The following is a 21992-nucleotide window of genomic DNA, read 5'->3' as shown; positions in this document are numbered from 1 at the left end:
ATCACATGTAAATAGAGAAAAAAAAAATGAATATAGTTTAATAATCAAAGTGCTTCTTAAATCACGGAAGTGTATTAACATTCAATGATTAACCAATCAAAATGAATAAAAAAAGTAATTGCGAAACTTTTTGAAATAAACATTTTAATTGTAATTATATTTTTAACATAAAAACAAAACCATTAAATATATATAAAAGACAAAATCATTTATCAACACAATATTTTTTTTTTCTAAGGGACATTATCTCATTCAACCCTTATGAGCTTGGACAACTTAATTATAATATCTCGAATGAAATATAATAAAATTAATTTACATTTCACAATCCAACAAAAACAAGTATAAAAATCATTGATTCATTTTAAATTTATTTTTATTTTTTTCATCCTAATTTTTCTCAATATTTTCTTTCATATTTTTATTGGGAACAAAAATAACCTAATCGATGGGCACACAAAAATTCCTATTGAGCTTAGCCCATAAATAAACAAAACACATATTAAAAAAATCATTTTATTAAGAAAGGTACGGAATCTTATGATTACCAACCAATTAACACGTGTCTGAAATCTTAAACTTATAAAATTCGCACTTATGATCCATATGACGTCGTCTAATAAACCACAAACATAAATCCAAAAGGGAAATCCACCCCTCTTTTTTCTCTGCACTCACAACACGTGTCTGAAATCTTAAACTTATAAAATTCGCACTTATAATCCATACGACGTCGTCTAATAAACCACAAATCCACCTCTCTTTTTTCTCTGGACTCACCTGCGTTCACATCGTTATCGTTCCTCCATGATTTATTATTGTAATAAATATTACATAAAATATATATTTTAATTTTTATGATTTTATTTTTTGAAATATCATCTTCTAATTATATAAATTAAATAAAAGAAACATAATAATTTTTTTTACAACTTTAAATTTTAATGAAAGCAAATATATAATTTAAATTTAAAAATTCAATTTTATTCGAAAAAAGATGACTCAAACTTATACATAAATGCCAACCAGCTAGCAAAGAAGGGGACCGGAAGAAGACGACGGCGACTGGAGCTAGTAAAGAAGGGTGGCGGCAATAATTCAGCCTAGGTGGACCACTAGAGGGAAATTCAAAATTCACTTGAGCACATGTCTTAGGAAATTCGACGTTATCAGAAATGCGTCTGGGACACCTGGGTTATGAACGGAGGACGTCATACTTCACACGTGCCAAATTCAGGTGTTCCAAACTACTTTTTATTAGAATAAATAAGAATGTGTTTTTAAATATTAAAGATATTAAAACTGTTAATTAAAATCACCGTGGAACCAGGACCACCTCCTGATAGTACGTAGAATAAATTTTTTACGACAAGACAAGCATGATATGGAATGTTGCCTTCTCTTTTTTATCTAACACTCTGAAAGATTCCAAAAAATTGATGGAACAAGAGAGGCAAGGCTCATAAATACGAACCGAGAATTGAAATGTACGACAAAGATGACGCGTACTACTAATCCAGTGAGTGAGATGAATGACAGAAGTTACTCGGCCTGGTTTTAGGTAGTAACGCATCATCCTGCAAATCTCAGATGCCAAGAGAGAGACGCAAAAAAAAAATAATCGAGGAACGGTTTTCCATTCTGTGATCAATTATAATGGCCGGACGTATGTTTGACCTAATTAACTCCCTGAAGAAGCCGTCAATAGTGAAGATAAAGCATGTAGCAAAGGCAAGGCTGATTACAAATGGATACTGGGAGATTTCCGGGGCCCACGCAGCTGCAGAAAATCGATTTTCCTTGTCCTTCTCATCTTTTTATTTATCGACTTTTCTACGACAAGCATTTTCCCAGCATCTCGATTCTCCAAGGTAAAAATGCCTACCCCTCTTCATTATATATGGAGACCGAGGCCTTAGCGCGTTATCACTCATCACTCCTCACTCCTCCTCTAAAGCTATGGCTTCTTTGCCTTGGTCGCTCACAACCTCCACCGCCATCGCCAACACCACCAACACTTCAGCCTTCCCACCTTCTCCCTTGTTTCAAAGGGCTTCTCATGTCCCCGTAGCCAGAAACCGAAGCCGCAGATTTGCTCCTAGTAAGGTGTCGTGCAATTCTGCGAATGGTGATCCAAACTCGGATTCTACCTCCGACGTTCGAGAAACTTCCTCAGGGAAGTTAGATAGGAGGAATGTGCTTCTTGGCATAGGAGGGCTGTATGGTGCTGCTGCCGGTCTCGGCGCCACTAAGCCATTAGCCTTTGGGGCTCCCATCCAGGCACCGGATATATCCAAGTGTGGTACCGCCACCGTGCCTGATGGTGTAACGCCCACAAATTGTTGCCCGCCAGTCACCACAAAGATTATAGATTTCCAGCTACCTTCCTCAGATTCCCCCATGCGTACCAGGCCAGCTGCTCACTTGGTCAGCAAAGAGTACTTAGCCAAGTATAAAAAGGCCATTGAGCTGCAGAAAGCTCTTCCTGATGATGATCCGCGTAGTTTCAAGCAACAGGCTAATGTCCATTGCACCTATTGCCAAGGGGCTTATGATCAGGTTGGGTATACCGACCTAGAACTCCAGGTTCATGCTTCATGGCTTTTCCTCCCTTTCCACCGTTACTATCTCTACTTCAATGAGAGAATTCTTGCAAAGTTGATCGACGATCCCACCTTCGCTTTGCCCTATTGGGCTTGGGATAACCCTGATGGCATGTATATGCCGACCATCTATGCTAGTTCCCCATCATCACTCTACGACGAGAAGCGCAACGCCAAGCACCTGCCTCCGACTGTGATCGATCTCGACTACGATGGCACCGAACCCACAATCCCTGATGACGAACTAAAAACCGACAATCTGGCAATCATGTACAAACAAATTGTGTCGGGTGCCACGACTCCTAAGCTTTTCCTTGGTTACCCATACCGCGCCGGCGATGCGATTGACCCTGGAGCGGGTACCCTTGAGCACGTCCCACATAATATAGTCCACAAATGGACTGGTCTTGCTGATAAGCCTAGTGAGGACATGGGAAACTTCTATACTGCCGGCAGAGACCCCATATTCTTCGGTCACCACGCCAATGTCGATCGGATGTGGAATATATGGAAAACTATAGGAGGTAAAAATAGAAAGGATTTCACGGATACGGATTGGCTTGACGCCACGTTCGTCTTCTACGACGAGAACAAACAACTTGTTAAAGTCAAGGTCTCGGACTGTGTCGACACTTCCAAGCTGAGATACCAATATCAGGATATTCCTATTCCATGGCTACCAAAAAATACGAAGGCCAAAGCGAAGACGACCACCAAAAGTTCCAAGTCGGGAGTAGCGAAAGCGGCCGAACTCCCAAAGACGACGATCAGCAGCATCGGAGACTTCCCAAAAGCTCTTAACTCAGTGATAAGAGTAGAAGTTCCAAGGCCAAAGAAATCAAGAAGCAAGAAGGAGAAAGAGGATGAGGAAGAGGTGTTACTGATAAAAGGAATAGAGCTAGATAGAGAGAATTTCGTGAAGTTTGATGTGTACATCAACGACGAAGATTATTCAGTGAGTAGGCCTAAGAATAGTGAGTTTGCAGGAAGCTTTGTGAACGTACCACACAAGCATATGAAAGAAATGAAGACGAAGACCAATCTGAGGTTCGCGATAAATGAGCTGTTAGAGGACTTGGGAGCCGAAGATGATGAGAGTGTGATCGTGACTATAGTCCCTCGTGCTGGGGGCGATGATGTCACCATTGGTGGAATTGAGATCGAGTTTGTTTCCGATTGATCCCATCTTTCAATGATTATCCATTATATGTATGTATCAGGTAAGTCACATCTTTATGTGACTAATGGAAAATGTGAGACTTCTCTGTACTCTCCCGTCAAGTCTTTTATTAATTTAGAGCTGTTTGGTTTAAATTTAAGGGGTTTTTAATTAGTGTTAGTTTCCTGTGCCTTTTATTTACTTTAGATTGAAGTGGAAATTGAAGTTAAATTTACTACTTTTATAAGATAATATGGGGGGTTATAAATATTTTATAAAAAATCAAACAACTTTTTGTACAATTTAAAATATATTTTTTATAAGAAATAATATTTATCTCATTTTTATGTTATTTTTTTAATTATAAGTTCTTTAAACAAAATTAAACAAATATATTAGATTTAGGAAATAGTTTTTGATTTCTTAAAGAGGATCCAAGAAGTTGCAAAATATATTATGGGATATCCAAGATCATGGGCTTGATTTTCAAATCAATAATTGGAAATATACGCCATATTTGAATGGTATTTTTCTTCTTCCTACTTTTCCTAATTTCTTTTATGCTATTTACATAGCAAATGCCAATTTAAATGCCCTTCTTTTTTTAGATTTAATATCCAATAACTATTTGTAATACATTTGATGACTACTTGTTATATAATTATATGATATAAAAATAATGCAAAATAATAGCCCTGAGGGGTAGCTCAATTGGTCCAGTATTGGGTTTGCTCCCCAATGATTACCAGTTTGAGTCCCCTTAAAACCATTGAAGGTTTACCTAGTCGTTAACTTTAGGGCCCTGTGGGATTAGTTGAGGTGCGTATAACTTGGGTCGGACATCCAAGATTATTAAAATAAAAAAATATACTTGTTACAACTATTGGATTGAGTCCCTACAAATGAAACATGAGGTAATAAAGTTTTATTTATGATATTTTATTTGTTACCCCTTTTTATATATTGACATTAATTTGATCATTTAGCTTATATAACTTCCATTGTACATGATTTAGGTATATTAAAAATTGCACAAAATATATAATTTATGAGTTCATTGGAATATGATAAGTTGTTCATAATCGGTTTATAGATTTGGATAATCTAGTAAAGATTGTAGTATTATCTTATAATTTGAGAAATGACTTGTCTACCGCTAAGATGAGATTCTTATGATGAGTGCATTTGCATGATATTATTGGACATTTTTAAAGGATATATTTTGATTGAAAACATCCATAGCATAAGTATGAGTACTTGTAGACCCCCATATGGGGCTCGGTTTTCATGCAGCCTGTTTTGCCAAGTGTCACAATTCCATAAGGCCATATGTTGATTTCTAGTTGGTTGCTGGGAATCAGAGTAGTGGAATTGGAGGACCAATGAGAGGTCGACACGTGGCAAGAAGATTCCAAAGAATCTGCCGAAGCCGTTATGGAGGAGCGTCTCTGGCGGCTGGAGAGGAGGTTGCTTTTTGGACGTGTTTGTTGAGAGATATTTCAGGGAGAGGAGGATAGTTTAGCTTGAGAGAGGTGGTGCTTTTTGCGAAGCTGCTTGGAGATATTTTGAGGGGATCCTTTGCTTGGGTGAGGGGGCAGGCTGGTGACTTAGGGACACTAGAGAGAGAAAAACAGGGGAATCAGAGGAGAAAAGGGTGAGAGTTTGAGGGTGAGTTTCTAGCTTAAAGGAGAGGCTACCGGAGGAGAGAACAGGGAGCAGCAAACTGTGAGAGGTAGTGGTGCTATTGGCTGCCGTTTAGAGGAACTTGAGAGAGAGCGAGACTTGAGAGAGAAAGAACCAGAGAGTTAGAGTTTTCCAGAGAGAACAGAGAGCTTGAAGGAGAAGAAGGTAAGAGTATGACTGCCACTAATCTTTTTGTTTTTTTTCGTTGGTAAATAGTCTCTTTACCTCTTCTCGATATTTTCTACGGATTGCTTGATTTGTGTTTAGTTTTTATGGCTCATGTTTGGTTGATATCTCTTTCATTTTCTTCGAGATGATTCGAGAGTGGTACGACTATGTTTTTAGTTGGGATGGAAAACTTGTTTTGCTTTTGTTTTCAGTTCCATAGGATATTTATTTGACTTCACTCACCCCCACCTAAGCCCATTGATTGATGCATGACATGAGGCTTAGATGTATTCATTTTGCTCCAATTATTTGTACTCTGTCTTGCCGTTTTCCCCTGTTACTGCCTCTGGTGCTGGTTCAGATGCTATATGCAATAGCAGTATAGTAGGAGAAGGTGGTTTTGACGAGGGGTTTCCTGAGGTGGAGAATTTCATGCACATCATAGACTTGAAGTCTTGTGATAGAGTTAGAGAACCGTGAACGCAGCATTGTCATTTGAAAGAAACGATTTACTGTATCTGATTGATGTCTGGAGAGGAAGTTTTGGGCTGGAGAGAAGGAAGAGAGTATTATGTTTGAAGACTTTCTGGGCTAGTGATTATTTGAGAGTTGCAGACGGCTGGAGGAAATGATGAGCTGAGAGCGAAGGAAAACGAACTTGAGAAAGAAATAGAGCAAGCAAAAGCTATCCTCAAACGACGTTGGCGGCGAAACACCCCCGCCATCACCGGAACGCCAAGCGACCAATGAAGCCCCTTTTGAAGATATTTTTACCTGTTTTCTTTCATGCTATCCCTCCATGGTTTCTTCTCTGTTGTGGTTACATTCTCGTTTTTGGATCCTGTTCTATGCTTGGACCAGATCCGAAAACTGGCTGACAATTGTACTGATCTCCAAGGTTTCCTTGTTTTCAATGCTGTTAGTGGTGGTACTGGCTCTAGGCTTAGTTCACTGCTTTTCACTACTACAAAAATTCAAAATAATGACGTTTGATTCCTTGACACTTTTAAAAAGCGTCATTATTTAGATTATAATGTTATATTCAATGGCGCTTATTAAAAGTGTCATTGTTTAGTGTAATATTTTTCAATGCATGGCGCTTATTAGAAGCGTCATTGTTTGATAAGGGCCATCTAAGTATAACTCGGTATATAATGACGCTTATACGAAGTGTCGTAGGATTAATAATGTACCTTGACACTTTTCTAAAGCATCATTGAATTATGGGTATAAATATATCTCCCTAAAATATTTCTTCCCCTCCACGATCTCTCACCCACTAAACATTTCCTCCACCATTTCAAACCCCCCTCCCCCTCTCTTCCCAAATGCTCATCCAAAATCAACCCATGAGCAAGACTAGATGGGGAGTTGTAGGAGATTTACCAGTGGGCATCATCACACATCCTTCCCCTATCCTTCTTCATTCCTAAACTCTAACTTTGACAAACCCTATTTAGGAAACTTATCGGGTTACCCATGTAGTTCACCCTAGATTGAAGTTTTTATTTTTTATTTTTTATTGCAAATCGATTAATATCCGTCAATCTCTAGTGACCCAAGTGGCATGAAAAACATGTATTTGAGTTATGAGGTTCTTAATCCAGTTATTGTGGGTGACAAATATGGGGTTCTTGATCCAGCTATTGTGGGAGAGGCTTGAGGTGGGCATAGGGCATCATTTTGCCCAGATATGGAGTTACGGGGTTCTTAATCCAGTTATCATGGGTAACGGATATGGGGTTCTTGATCCAGCTACTGTAAGGAAGGGTTGGGGTGGCCATAGGGCATCATCTTGCATAGATTTGTAGGGAAGAGTGTCACATGGGTTGGACTGTGGTGGTTCATGGTGGAGTTGACTGTCATCGAGGATAAATCCAAGAGGTGATGCCTAGCTACAGGTTTCTGTTGCTTTGGGCTGGAGTTGAAGATTGGTAAGTATTTTTGTTTCTTGATTATTTAATAGGGCTTTCTTTGATTCTTTTATTATGAAAAGTTTTATCCTTTTGTTTCTTGAGAACTATTGGGTGAGGAAGTTGGAAGTTGTTTTTGTAGTTGTTATTGCAACAATGGTCCTTTCATTCATTTGGATGTTTCGTGACACTTAAACCCATTGGAAAGGAACTTTTGATAGCCAAGAAATTCATTTTTTATATGAAGTGTTTTTCCCCATGTTTTTATGAAATATTTTCTTAAGTTGCATCCTGAATAAACTGACTTTGACTATGAACCTATTTCTTGGTGTTGTGGTACCAAACCTTAGCTCAAAAATAATTTGACATGTAGTAGGAGTTGTTAGTTGTGTTATAATGGCTCACAATGTATTTTTGCATTCTGTTTTGGTACAGTCAAGGAATATTGACCCTCAAAGTTCAGGTTCAAGAGGCACTTAAATGGTATTCAAGTGAGCCTCCTGTTGTCCTTCTCATTTCTTTGGTGATTAATTTGTTTGTGACAATTATTTTTGAGAAGGGATTTTCTGGTAATAAATAGACAAGTCTACTTATGGTAATTCAGTTTTTAGAAAGGAGTTTATTAGAATTATATTAAACTAAAATCTATTTTTAACTATTTATGTTGAAATTTAATTTCTTTAAAACTAAATTCCTTTATTTTAGATATTTAATATAGTAAAATAAGAATCAAAATAAACTTTCATTCACTTATAAGAACCATAAATAGTAATTTAAAGCTAAAAAAATTTGATTATATATATTTTTTTAAATATTTTTGACAAAAAATTGAAGTTTTTTGTCATTGTTAATTAAGTACCCATTCTTAAAAAGTTTTATCAAAATTTTAAAGTGATGCAATTCATTTTCTTTGGTGCACTTGGTTTATTTTAAACTATTTCTGTTTGAAAGGCATGGTGTAACAGTTTGAAAGGCATGGTGAATTACACTTGGACTGAAGTTTTCTTTTTGCCTCTGCTTTTATTAGGTAAAACTTGTTCCCAATGGGTAAACTATAAAAGGAGAAATATGTATTTTATTGACTACTTTTAATAGGCAGAAAGATAAAATGATGTCATTAGGTTGCCCATGTTTCTCTCTTATGTGCTGTAAGTCTACCCTTCTTGAATTGAATCATTTTCTTTGAAGAACGTGTTGGGTGCACCATATAGAATAATAAACTAAGTGTCCTTTGCACTTCTCTCCACATAAATTTAAGGAAAATTCATAGCATTTTCTTTTATAAGGGTCACCTTTTTTAAAGTGAAACACCATACATGTGTATTAATTATGACCTTTCTTGCTTCAATTGCTTGAACTTAGTTTTTGTAATAGATTTTTTGAATTAAAACTATGATTTGAATTCTAAAACTTTAAGAGAAAATAGGGACTTAGCTTCAAAAGATATAACATCCGAGATTGCTACTCACTATGGATGTATTTATGGTTAACAAAATTAAAGAACTGTTTGGTTGTTTAGAAATAGTTTAAAATAATCTTAAAATGGTAAAAATATTTATATATTATCATTTTTTTCACATTACTCCGTAATTAATATGGTTAGTATAAAATGTATAATAATTAATTAATGTCGTATCTAAACTAAAAAAATGAGAGTAACAAAATCTATTTGTGCTTTTACTAGGATTTTATATGTTTTAAAATTCTCCTAATCATGAATAAGATTAAACTTGACATGATTTATTTGTTTCTAAGTAGTGAAATTTCTTATTTACATGTCTTTTTTTTTTTGGTAGAAAAGAAGAAACTCTTGTGTAGTAGTTAATAAAGTTTTGTTTTATATTTGAGTTGTTGTTGGGACATTTAGGAATGACTTTATTGATTTTAATTTAAACTTTAACAATAATTAATTAATTGAATATTTTAAATATTTAGTTTCATGATCGTGAGTGGGGCAATCATGGGGCAATCATGCATTATTGCATCCATAGAAGTGATTTGAAGATGCATGACAAGTATGTGTGAACACTTTCTAGCTATATTTGTATGCATGCATATACTCAAGGACTTGGTAGGGAAGGTTATATTTAGGGTTATGAGACTTGCAAAAGGTAATTGTGTTTTTTCTAATATTTGAATTTAGTATAAATATTTGTAATTTCATATCTATTTGATTCTTCTATCATTGCAAATGTGGAATGCCTTAGGTAGGAGACAAAACGAAAGAAAATTTGAGAAATTGAGCTTTTTATGAGTTTATTATTTTGAAAAAAATGTAATTTTGCTCTTTCTTTCTTTTGAGTTAACAGTTTCATCTTTTATTTTATGACCCATCGAGCTCTCCCCTCCCTTTCCTTTGCCACCACCTGTCCTTTATACTTCCCTACAAATTCAAAATTTATTCAATTTTACATTACATTGTTAGAGTTTTAAAGTTTGTTATTATGAAAATGCATATATATTGTATCTTTCTTATTTTTACTATATATATATATATATATATATTATTTAGTTAGTAATTTTGTTATGTCCTTACTAATTGAATGTAACTTCCTTGAGTTTTATTGATTTCAAGACAACTTCGGACTTCATCAAATTCGGATTTGGATTATTTAGACTAGTAAAATTTAAGGTAAGTACGTATTTATGGTTGGTAAAGTTTTTCCTAATATAAGAAATTAGGAAGAGTATCTATTTATTTCACAAATAAATATATACTTCTACTTTTTTTAATACATAGTCATGTGTAGGTCTTTTAAAAATAAATAAAAAAACTCACATATTCTTATGTGGTTGATTCTTCCTTTTTTTCTAATTTTACTCCTCTTACCTAAAGATAATTAGCTCCATAATTTTGTAGTGCAAACTTGTAAACAATCACTCAATAATAGTGTTTCAAGTGTGATTTATACTTAAATTGACTATGTATTTTTCTTCAAACTGGTTTTCCTATATGACAATTTAATATGGCTCTTGCAATTGTTAAATAATCCAAATTGTTAGAGTTTCTCTTCTATGGAGTTCCTTCATATCTTGGCTTGAATTATTCCTAGAACTATTCATTTGATATTTTCTTTGTTTATTTGAAAATTTCATGTTTACTATACTGGTTGAACATTTATTTTAGGTTAATTGTTTATATCATTTTTTAGTTATTCTATTTTGTTTTGAAGTATCATGATTTGTAATTTTTAACTTTTCGATGTTATATCATATTTGGAAATATATTGCTCTTGAAGATTTTTTTATTTATTTTTATTTTTTATTACTGATGAAACATTTTGTATAATTTTATTATAAAGTTTCTATGCACAACTAGTGAGAGATATCTTATCCTCATGTGATAATTAGCTCTAACTATTTTTCTCATACTCATGTTCATTTTCTCAAAATTTTCTACATTTCATTTGACATTGGTTCTAATTTTTTTCCTCAATTTTTTGTAAGGGTTATAGTTTTAATTATACTTATTGGTTGTTGCAAGTATAATTTAGAGATTTTCTATTCTTCGTATCTTTGTTTGCAGGTTGCAAAGGAAATTGGAAAGAGTCGATGCCAAAACGTACCCATGAAGATTATATCAATCAATGAACTCATTAGGCAATTAAATTAGGTTTTTGTAGATTATGGTTTATTGATCTTAATAGTTATTACACTAATGTTTGTTCTTTTTTAAAGGAATAAACAAATTTTGTTGTAAATAATTTGATATAATTAACAAATTTGTATGTAATTATTTTTCCTAAGTAGTTACATTAATTGTTCAACTAGATTGATGTATATCAATATTTGAAGATATTTTAATTAGCAAACTTCAATTTAATTTTATATCTTATAATTTTTCTTTTATTTAATTATATAGGAAATCCATTATTTTAATAACAATATATAATTATTATTTTTAATTGCAAATGCGTCAAATATGACACTTCTAGGAGTGTCATGGATAAGAAAAAAATCAAAGATGATGCTTTTAAAAGTGTCAAGATTGGTAATTTTATAAAAATTATTTTAGAAAAAAAATGTTCAAAGATGATGTTTTTACGAGTGTCATGGTTAACAGTATTCAAAGATGACACTTGTTTGAGCGTCATTGAATGCATTAATCAAAGATGACGCTTACTAGAAGAGTCATTGTTCACTAACACATATGATGACAGGCTAGAAGATGACGCTTTAGAGAAGCGCCATCTTTTCTGTTCCTTGACGCTTAAAAAGCGTCATTGTTTTCCTTTTTTCTTGTAGTGTTTGGAGCGTCTTTCTATTGATTTATGGCAAGAAATCAGTAGCTTGGGTTCGTAGGGCTGCAAAAGTTGAGAAGCTCGCCTTTCCTATAAGCATCCTTGTCGTCATTATTGCTGTTTCGGGAGCATTTGTTGAAGGAAAAGATTGACCATGCATTAAAGACATCGGGATTTTCAATTTCTGTCATGAAGGCAGATCAAAAATTTTTGCAACGTTTGGATGCTCCACATTGGCCTGTTGGTGTTGATGGTAATTGCTGTTGGAGCTGTCCCGATTGCTACTGAAAAAGTTGAACCAAGCACGAGAAGGAGTCTAGTACCACATTTGCAGCAGGGAGAAGCAGGTGTGTGAAGTTGGAACGGACATTGATTGATCAGCAGAGGAACGAATTTGAGGATATGTTGCGTGCTTTGGCATTAGAAAGGAGTCAGATAAAAGAAGCTATGGGATTTGCTTTAGATAACGCTGATGCAGTTGGAGAGATAGTTGAGGTTCTAACAGAATCTTTAACACTTAAAGAAACACCTATGCCCACTAAAGTTGCAAGGCTCATGCTTGTCTCTGATATTCTTCACAATAGTAGTGCTCCAGTAAAGAATGCATCTGCATACCGTACCAAATTGGAAGCAACCTTGCCTGACATAATGAAGAGCTTTAATGACTTGTATCGTAATATAACGGGAAGGATTACTGCTGAGGCCCTTAAGGAACGAGTTATGAAGGTTCTTCAAGTCTGGGCGGACTGGTTCCTATTTTCAGATGCATATGTCAATGGATTGCGGGCTACTTTTCTTCGATCTGGGAACTCTGGCGTAACACCTTTTCATTCTATATGTGGTGATGCACCAGAAATAGAAAAGAAAACTAGCTCAGAAGATACTGGTGGAGTAGGCAAAGTCCAACTTTTCCTAGGAAACGCTGGAACGGCAATGCGTCCATTGATAGCTACAGTTACAGCTACGGGTGGAAATGCAAGCTATCATGTACCTGACGGGGTGCCTCGCATCTTGTCACCTGCTTATTTTCATCATTATAATGCATCAACCTTAAAAGGAGAAAACAAGCTAGGTGTCTTAGAGGAGTTTGAGCAGAAAAGTGGAAGTGTCTGAGAATTTGGCCATGATGAAATAGGCAGCTGCCACGACACAGGTGCAAGCAGTTAATGCTAGCCAAAACTGAAGCAGATAAGAGGGTTGAAAGAAGCTTGAAAGGGATTTGGAGGAAGGGAATGGTAGTATCGGCCTGAAGAGTTGGAACAGGAAGAAGGGCTTTGGGCAGGGGAGGAAGATGACGATTTTGAGATGGAAAAGAATTGACCCCGGAGGAGCCAGAAGCATTGAATAAGATCAGGAAAAGAAAAGCTTGCTTACTCAACAGCATAGGATCAAGATTAACATTTACAGTGGACGTTCTCATTGAGAAATTCGCAGTAGGTCTATCTATATGGCTGCTTCGCCTTCATTGGCTATCTCATGTCTAACCCCAGCACTCACATCTTGGGCCCACGTGCATGTATTTTTTGGCTTGCATGGTACACTATACGCATAGCCACCCTTTGGGGTCACGTGTCACCTATTGCTTCATCATTTTCAACTCAAACCCTCTTTTGTAAATAATCTTGAAATCCCGTTTTTTTTCCTATTAAAATAATCCATAAATTTCCAATTTTCAAATAGTTTTCTAAATTTCATTTCTATCAAATAATTTTGTTTTATTTTTATTTATTTATTTATTTTTCAAATTATCATCTTTAGAATTTTTAGGATCACTCAAAATCTCTTTTTAATAAAATTTGCTTCCACTTTCTATTCGGCAAGCAATTTTTAAATCTTTCATGATCTTTTAAAATATTTTAAAAATAAGCAAGAATTAAATTCCGTAATTTCGAATAATGGAATTTATGGAATTAATTCATGCTAAAATAAACGGGCTTTGGTGGGGACCCGACATATCTGATTTTTCGATTGATTGACTGATTGATTTGATTTGATTATGATACATGACTGATTTATCATGCTCTCTTACATGCATGCTATTGGTCCTTAATTGTGCACTAACCCTCTCTCTTGATAGTGTATGGTGGCTTGTTGCTCAGGTACGTACCTACTTTCCTTTTGGTTGTTGTCTATGCATGTCCTGATTCTTATATGTGTATGATCATTCAAGATATTCATTAATTTACTCATCAATTGCCATGTTAGCTTCATTTTATTAGTAGAGACCCGACTTTAGGGACTTAGAGGGGTGCTACGGTCTTTACCGTACCTTCCCGATAAGTAACCTGACCCCCGAACTCGATCCGGTTTTTCACAAATCGCTTTTTCCAAAGTAAGGAGTCACACTTAGGGTTTTCCTTTCTTATTTTGTTTACCCTTTAAAAATAAAACAAAAATAAGTGGCGACTCCAAGTCATTTTCAAATAATCAATAAATCATTTTTCAAAATAAAATAAAAATCGAGCTCACCATCGAGTGGGAAACGCATGAGCCGAAATGCGGGGTCCACAGTACTATATTTCTAAATCTATGATTACTAATGATTTTTGTTGTTATTTTATTTGATTTGCTGCAATAAATTTGGAGGAACCTAGGAATAGTTTGCATGCACCTTACGAATTTCAGATAAGAGGAACGGAGTAATCCAAAGTTCCCGGTAATAACAACTACCTACAATAATTTTTAGATCATGAGTTTTAGGATATATTTTGCCACACTTATTTCAAAAATTAGTTTTACTCAGATATGAAAAACAATTTTTTGGGCTTATCATTGCGAAGGTATTATATTCTTAGATATAATGCAAAACTTTTTAAATATTTTATATGTTTTCAATTGTTTCTTAAAACATTATAGAAGAAAAAAATGATATGTTTTTTAAATAACTTCTCAAAAAACTATTTTAAGTCAAAATTTTGTGTTCCTTCTCAAAAAACTATTTAAAATCAATTATTTGGAACAAAGAATTGTTTTCAAGTAGAGTTTCTAAATTGATGTTTAAAGTTTTTGAGACATGAAATTTGAAAAAAAAAATTAGATATAGAAAAAATGATTTGTTTTAATATAAAAAATAAAATAAGAGAAATAAAATTCAAAAAGCATCTTAAACAAAATTTATGGGGCTGAACAAACCTTGTATTATGTGTTTTTTCCCTTTTATTTTCCCTTTTATCAAACTTTTCAAAATTCATATGTAGCTCTGAAAACCTTGGTTTGCATAGAGAGCTAGCTAATTTTAATAAGAGCCACAAGCAGAAATATCAATCCATCTGCCTAATTAATCATTTGATTTACTATCCGATTTGGGTTTTGGATTTAATGTGAACAATTTTCAAACTCTACTATTTGAAACCCAATTTTAGCTTGGGCCTGGTCCAATTTGAAGCAGCCTTTTTAACCCATGCCGAAAGGTTGCTGCTTCAATTTGAATCCCTCTCGACGGTCATTGTCTTTGAAAGAACAACTTTTACAACAACTTTACTTTAGATTTATTTTTTAAAAAATGTAAGAAAAAAAATAGAGAGAAAAATATGAAAATAGATTTAAAGTTAATAAATTATTTTTACATGTTTTTTGAAACTCTTTACACATATTTTTTTTTCTCTTCTATATAAAAAATAAATAATTTTAAAATGTACAAATGTCCTACTAATTTGAATTATATTTGATCTTTAAAAATTTGAATTATATATATATATTTCTTATTGTAAATCGAACATAATAAAACATTTTACTTATCATTTATTTTCTTTTTATTTTCCTTCGAATAAAACAAATTTACCATTTTTTTACTTAGTATTTTCCTTGAAATCAAACATAGTTCAACTCTGTCTCAAAAAGAAAAAAAAAATGAATGAAATACTAGAAATGATGATATTCCAAAACTCATAAATGGAATCTCAATAAATAAATAAAATATTTGAGGATAAAAGTCAAATTTCAATTTAAAATAATTTATCATAGTTATGAGTTAAACTTAATCATTATCCTTGAAATTATTTAAGGGGATATAGTTGTTTCATGCAGGATATCATAATGTCTCTATTGAGAGTTTCCATCTTGCTGCATGTTGAATAAAATGATTGTAGGAAACTTTCAATTACTTCATTCCAAGGCTTTAAATCATTAAAGTGCATGCAATCATTAAGGTGAAGTAGAGAGTTAGGGCATAGTGGGATTTCTGGTTTTTTTAGAATGAGGAGAAGAAGAGGAGAGGTTAGGGATTCATGGAATTTTCGGAATTTTTGGAGAAGTGAAATAAGTTAAAGGTTAAAGAAATTTTGAGAATGAGGAAGAAAATGAAAGGTTATGAGGGTATCATGGGATTTTTAGAGAAATAAAGAGATTTGGGCTTCTAGGGATTTTGAGAAGAGAGGTAGAATTGGTTTAGGCTTTGTTGCAATTTTGGGTTTGTGTTTTTCTCTTCTTTGATTTTTTCACATATGGGAGGCTTAACCGGCAAGGTAGAGGGCATTTTTAAAAGTGCATGAAACTCCAAATATTTTAGAAGTAGATTACAAACTTTGAAATATGTAAAAGTGATAATCTTAATTAGGAAAACACCCAAGAGGGGGGAGGGGGTGTGTGAATTGGATTTTTAAACGATCTTTTTCAAACACAACAAATTTGAGCAAAATAAACATAAATATAAAGAGATAAAGTTAGAGAAATCAAACACATATTTTATTTTATAGTGGTTCAACATTCTTTGCGTACGTCCATTTTCCTCAAGCTCCTAACCAAGTGAGGGTTTCACTATCTTGAGGCTTCAACCAAACTTCCAACGTCTTTACACTTGAATTCTGACTTTAATGAACTCTTACACAATCCCTTCAAGTCTCTTCTCACAAAAACATTCAAAATATAGATGAAAACCTCTCAACCTAGCTCAATAGAAGATAAAAAGCAACTGAAATTGCTAGGAAGAATGACAAGGGTGCACTTAATGAATATACAAGTGAGGATTTAATGTACCAAGTAGAGAATGAGAGCTTTTGGGTGAACAACATGTAGTTAAATAATTAAATGCATGTGTTCTTTTACTCATAAATGAAGTGGAACTCTCAATTTATAGGTTTTTAATTTTAGGATTCAAAATGTCAAAAAATAGCCTCGATAGGTGGAACTGGGGATTAATCGATTGACTAGTCGTTGGAAAATAAATGTATGGCAAGTGACTATTGGGCCTCAATTGGGACTTGATCGGACCTTGACTAGACCTAAACTGGGAAAACTTATCCATCGATCGAGAATGCGTAGCTAATAGAAGAAAGATAAAGTTTTTTTGCATTCCTTGATTGGGAAGGCATAATTGGTTGACTGGTACCTTAATCGGTTAAACCGATTGACTTATCCTTTGACCGATTCACCAATTTTGGCCTGAAAACCTACATTTTTCTATTCTTTTCACTTCTAACACTTAGGAGAGGTCTTTAAGAACATTAATGAGTCAAATTTAAAAAGATTTGCCTAAGGTTTGCATAAGAAAACTTGAATTTTAATGAAAAATTAATTTTAATGCATAGATTGAGTTTTTAAAGATGTATGAAAAGATATGAAAATTTTAAGTGCACCGATGCATTTCATTTACATATATTTCCTAAGATTAAAAGGTCTTTTATGTGTCTCGATCTTGCATTCATTGGGTTCTTTGAAGAATTTCTTAGATATCATTTTTAATTTCCAAACTAAAATTTGAAATTATTTTAATTCAAAACAATTAGCAATTTAATTATGGTTTGTTATCATCAAAACACGATTAAGAAAACCCTTGGACTAACACCCATTTTGCTAATAATTTTATATTAGTATGTGAAAACGTATTTTTCCCTAAATTGCGGACATAAAACAACTTTCACATGACTTAATAATAACTGTGATTGAATTGAAAATAATACCATGTCTAGTCTAGCTACAATATTGAAGAAGTATCTACAAGTAAATTAAAATTAATAAATTATTTTTATATATTAGTTTAAACTTATTTTACTCATATTAACTATTGTATATAAAAATTAAATAATTTTTAGAAAATATAAGTTTCACCCAAAATAAATAACATTTTTCTTAATATATATTTTTTCCTTTATACTTTTCTTGACAAAAGTTAAGGCATTGTAGTCATAATTACAAAATAAAAAATTTAGACTATTAAATATGTATGACAAGATCGAGATCTTGAATGAGGGTAGAAAAAAATGAAACTTGAAAATGTATACGCTGCAACGCTTGATTGGTGTTGTTTTTTTTTGGTAAGTACATTTCTATATTGTAAGCGGACCATTTCTTGGCATGTTTTGCTTTATACCGCAATTATGTATTTATACTTTAATCTTGTTTTATCATATTTGATTCAATTCTTTATATCTTATTCGCATTATTTGTATTTTCATTCAACAATTTTTAGTTTTCTATACACACATGATAAAGATGGAGAGCTCCCCAAGTACATAGTTGATACCTTAGTTTATTCCTATATAAATATTCATACAAGATAACCAATTTCACTCTTTAACCATATTCAACGTCCCTACATTGAAAGGTTTGTTTTTTCAAAGATAATAAAGAAAATTGGTGGAGATAATAATTTAGGCTATGTATTTTTATTCAAAAAAAAGGTGATATATGTCTCCATGATATAGGCATTCATATCATAATATCGTAATTCTTCATGTCATAAAATTGTAGTTGATGACTATGATTTTAATTTTTTTTAAAATGATCAAAATCATAATCAACAACCACTATTTTAATTTTAAACTTAAAATCGTAAGTGGTGATTGCGACTTTGAATATTTGATAAAAAATTCAAAATTATAATTAATATTATAGTCACTAATTACGATTTTAAATTTAAAGTTAAAATCATGATTGATAACTATTATTTTGAATTTGATTTTAAAGTTGTAATTATCAACTATGGTCATAAACTTATTTTTTAAAATAAATGTATTATATTATTTTTATTTTATATTTATTAAAAATATGTAAGTAGTTAATAAACTTATATGATTATTTTAAAAAAATAATATATGAAATTATACTATTGATATTTTTAATTTGATATAAAAATATTTTTGTTTAATTTTATTAAAACAATTTACATTATATTTAATATAACATAATTTTATCAAGGTAGGTACGGAATCTTATGATTGCCAACCAATACAACACGTGTCTGAAATCTTAAAGTTATAAGATTCGCACTTATAATCCATATGACGTCGTCTAATAAACCACAAACATAAATCCCAAAAATCCACCCCTCCTTTTTCTCTGCACTCACAACACGTGTCTGAAATCTTAAACTTATAAAATTCGCACTTATAAATTTGTAATCCATACGACGATGCAGCATTTACAGTCAATATTGAAGATAAGCATGTAGCAAAGCAAGGCTACAAATGGATAGTGGGAGATTTCCGGGGCCCACGCGGATGCAGAAAATCAATTTTCCTTGTCCTTCTCATCTTTTTATTTATCGACTTTTCTACGACAAGCATTTTCCCAGCATCTCGATTCTCCAAGGTAAAAATGCCTACCCCTCTTCATTATATATGGAGACCGAGGCCTTAGCGCGTTATCACTCATCACTTCTCCTCTAAAGCTATGGCTTCTTTGCCTTGGTCGCTCACAACCTCCACCGCCATCGCCAACACCACCAACATTTCAGCCTTGCCACCTTCTCCCTTGTTTCACAGGGTTTCTCATGTCCCCATAGCCAGAAACCGAAGCCGCAGATTTGCTCCTAGTAAGGTGTCGTGCAATGCTGCGAATGGTGATCCAAACTCGGATTCTACCTCCGACATTCGAGAAACTTCCCCAGGGAAGTTAGATAGGAGGAATGTGCTTCTTGGCATAGGAGGGCTGTATGGTGCTGCTGCCGGTCTCGGCGCCACTAAGCCATTAGCCTTTGGGGCTCCCATCCAGGCACCGGATATATCCAAGTGTGGTACCGCCACCGTGCCTGATGGTGTAACGCCCACAATTGTTGCCCGCCAGTCACCACAAAGATTATAGATTTCCAGCTACCTTCCTCAGGTTCCCCCATGCGTACCAGGCCAGCTGCTCACTTGGTCAGCAAAGAGTACTTAGCCAAGTATAAAAAGGCCATTGAGCTGCAGAAAGCTCTTCCTGATGATGATCCGCGTAGTTTCAAGCAACAGGCTAATGTCCATTGCACCTATTGCCAAGGGGCTTATGATCAGGTTGGGTATACCGACCTAGAACTCCAGGTTCATGCTTCATGGCTTTTCCTCCCTTTCCACCGTTACTATCTCTACTTCAATGAGAGAATTCTTGCAAAGTTGATCGACGATCCCACCTTCGCTTTGCCCTATTGGGCTTGGGATAACCCTGATGGCATGTATATGCCGACCATCTATGCTAGTTCCCCATCATCACTCTACGACGAGAAGCGCAACGCCAAGCACCTGCCTCCGACTGTGATCGATCTCGACTACGATGGCACCGAATCCACAATCCCTGATGACGAACTAAAAACCGACAATCTGGCAATCATGTACAAACAAATTGTGTCGGGTGCCACGACTCCTAAGCTTTTCCTTGGTTACCCATACCGCGCCGGCGATGCGATTGACCCTGGAGCGGGTACCCTTGAGCACGTCCCACATAATATAGTCCACAAATGGACTGGTCTTGCTGATAAGCCTAGTGAGGACATGGGAAACTTCTATACTGCCGGCAGAGACCCCATATTCTTCGGTCACCACGCCAATGTCGATCGGATGTGGAATATATGGAAAACTATAGGAGGTAAAAATAGAAAGGATTTCACGGATACGGATTGGCTTGACGCCACGTTCGTCTTCTACGACGAGAACAAACAACTTGTTAAAGTCAAGGTCTCGGACTGTGTCGACACTTCCAAGCTGAGATACCAATATCAGGATATTCCTATTCCATGGCTACCAAAAAATACGAAGGCCAAAGCGAAGACGACCACCAAAAGTTCCAAGTCGGGAGTAGCGAAAGCGGCCGAACTCCCAAAGACGACGATCAGCAGCATCGGAGACTTCCCAAAAGCTCTTAACTCAGTGATAAGAGTAGAAGTTCCAAGGCCAAAGAAATCAAGAAGCAAGAAGGAGAAAGAGGACGAGGAAGAGGTGTTACTGATAAAAGGAATAGAGCTAGATAGAGAGAATTTCGTGAAGTTTGATGTGTACATCAACGACGAAGATTATTCAGTGAGTAGGCCTAAGAATAGTGAGTTTGCAGGAAGCTTTGTGAACGTACCACACAAGCATATGAAAGAAATGAAGACGAAGACCAATCTGAGGTTGGCGATAAATGAGCTGTTAGAGGACTTGGGAGCCGAAGATGATGAGAGTGTGATCGTGACTATAGTCCCTCGTGCTGGGGGCGATGATGTCACCATTGGTGGAATTGAGATCGAGTTTGTTTCCGATTGATCCCACCTTTCAATGATTATCCATTATATGTATGTATCAGGTAAGTCACATCTTTATGTGACTAATGGAAAATGTGAGACTTCTCTGTACTCTCCCGTCAAGTCTTTTATTAATTTAGAGCTGTTTGGTTTAAATTTAAGGGGTTTTTAATTGGTGTTAGTTTCCTGCGCCTTTTATTTGCTTTAGATTGAAGTGGAAATTGAAGTTAAATTTACAACTTTTATAAGATAATATGGGGGGTTATAAATAATTCATAAAAAATCAAACAACTTTTTGTACAATTTAAAATATTTTTTTATAAGAAATAATATTTATCTCATTTTTATGTTATTTTTTTAATTATAAGTTCTTTAAACAAAATTAAACAAATATATTAGATTTAGAAAAGAGTTTTTGGTTTCTTTAAGAGGATTCAAGAAGTTGCTAAATATATTATGGGATATCCAAGATCATGGGCTAGATTTTCAAATCAATAATTGGAAGTATACTATTTTTCTTCTTCCTACTTTTCCTAATTTCTTTTATGCTATTTACATAGCAAATGCCAATTTAAATACCCTTTTTTTTTTAGATTTAATATCAATAACTATTTGTAATACATTTGATGACTACTTGTTATATAATTATACGATGTAAAAATGATGCAAAACAATAGGCTTGAGGGGTAGCTCAGTTGGTCCGGTATTAGGTTTGCTCCCCGTGGGATTAGTTGAGGTGTGTATAAACTGGATCAGAAATCCACGATTATTAAAATAAAAAAATAATGGAAAACAATTTATACTTGTTATAACTAT

At 34.3% G+C, this 21992-nt stretch overlaps 2 protein-coding genes across 2 annotated transcripts; both read left to right on the top strand.

The window, feature by feature from the left end:
• The first annotated feature begins 1955 nt into the window (after positions 1-1955).
• PPO (polyphenol oxidase) lies at positions 1956-3917 on the top strand. The gene is given in 1 exon segment (NM_001281116.1): positions 1956-3917. A coding segment is annotated over 1 exon segment (1824 nt). The 5' UTR covers positions 1956-1959; the 3' UTR covers positions 3784-3917.
• A 15377-nt stretch (positions 3918-19294) lies between these two features.
• On the top strand, positions 19295-21357 carry LOC100256583 (polyphenol oxidase, chloroplastic). The gene is given in 2 exon segments (XM_059740140.1): positions 19295-19748; positions 19751-21357. Coding segments are annotated over 2 exon segments (1821 nt in total). The 5' UTR covers positions 19295-19375; the 3' UTR covers positions 21199-21357.
• Positions 21358-21992: the final 635 nt, after the last annotated feature.

This window comes from Vitis vinifera, chromosome 10 (genome assembly GCF_030704535.1).
Source record: "Vitis vinifera cultivar Pinot Noir 40024 chromosome 10, ASM3070453v1".
Classification (NCBI taxonomy): Eukaryota; Viridiplantae; Streptophyta; class Magnoliopsida; order Vitales; family Vitaceae; genus Vitis; species Vitis vinifera.
Note: the sequence above shows the minus strand (reverse complement) of the source record. Positions and strands in the feature narration are given on the sequence as shown.